Source organism: Penaeus monodon, chromosome 29 (assembly GCF_015228065.2).
Source record: "Penaeus monodon isolate SGIC_2016 chromosome 29, NSTDA_Pmon_1, whole genome shotgun sequence".
NCBI classification, from domain to species: Eukaryota; Metazoa; Arthropoda; class Malacostraca; order Decapoda; family Penaeidae; genus Penaeus; species Penaeus monodon.
In genome coordinates, this window is record NC_051414.1 from 31081789 (window position 1) to 31082512 (window position 724).

The window sequence follows — 724 nt, forward strand, 5'->3', positions numbered from 1 at the left end:
TGAATTCCAATATTAATAAATTAACACAATAGATATGAGAAAACTTCAGCAATGTTTTAAAAATAATCAATCAATTAATCAAAATAAAGAATAAATATCACTTCTTATGAACCATCAATCGGGCAAATCCATCACTAAAAACACTAATTGTTTCAATATAAATTCAACACGTTCATCTACCTACCTCACAACAGCGAGTCGCGACTGGAGTGATCCAGGTGTGGTGCTTTCCATCAGCCACTGTGCTTGCCACAGCTTGAATCCTGCCAGTATCAGCAGTGTTGCCAGAGGAGCATGACCTCTCAGAGCTGTCATGTGCAGGTAGTCTGGGGTTGCTGCTGGGGTGTGGTGGTTTACATTGCATCTTGGGGAGAAAGAGAAATAATAAGAGCAAGTTTCAACCATAACCTTGAAAGAGCCATTTGAAATGATCATGGCAAATTACCAAAAATGTGTACTATCTTATTTGCTACAATTGTGGATAGCCTGTCAAAAATTGGTGGGCTTTTTCCAGAAACTTTTTCAATTATGATGTACATAGTATCTGCTAATAAATCTAGTACTATTTGGTAAGTTTCCTTCAGCCACACTCACAATCTCATTCCCCATACCCTCACCCTCCTTGTAGGCCCTCCTCTGCTTGAGCCAATCAGACTTGTTTTCTTTGTTTAGATAATCATAAATACATCTAAATGCACATTTAATTGTTTTATGTGATGAAGAA

General features: G+C 37.6%; 1 protein-coding gene across 3 annotated transcripts in view; it reads right to left on the reverse strand.

Annotated features, from left to right (window-relative positions):
- Positions 1-724, reverse strand: part of LOC119592146 — a 16774-nt gene that overhangs the window by 446 nt on the left and 15604 nt on the right. For all 3 annotated transcript variants that reach the window (XM_037940967.1, XM_037940966.1, XM_037940968.1), the window contains exon 12: positions 185-364. In XM_037940967.1, coding sequence (XP_037796895.1) covers positions 185-364 — 180 coding nt within the window. The remainder of the gene's footprint in view (positions 1-184; positions 365-724) is intronic.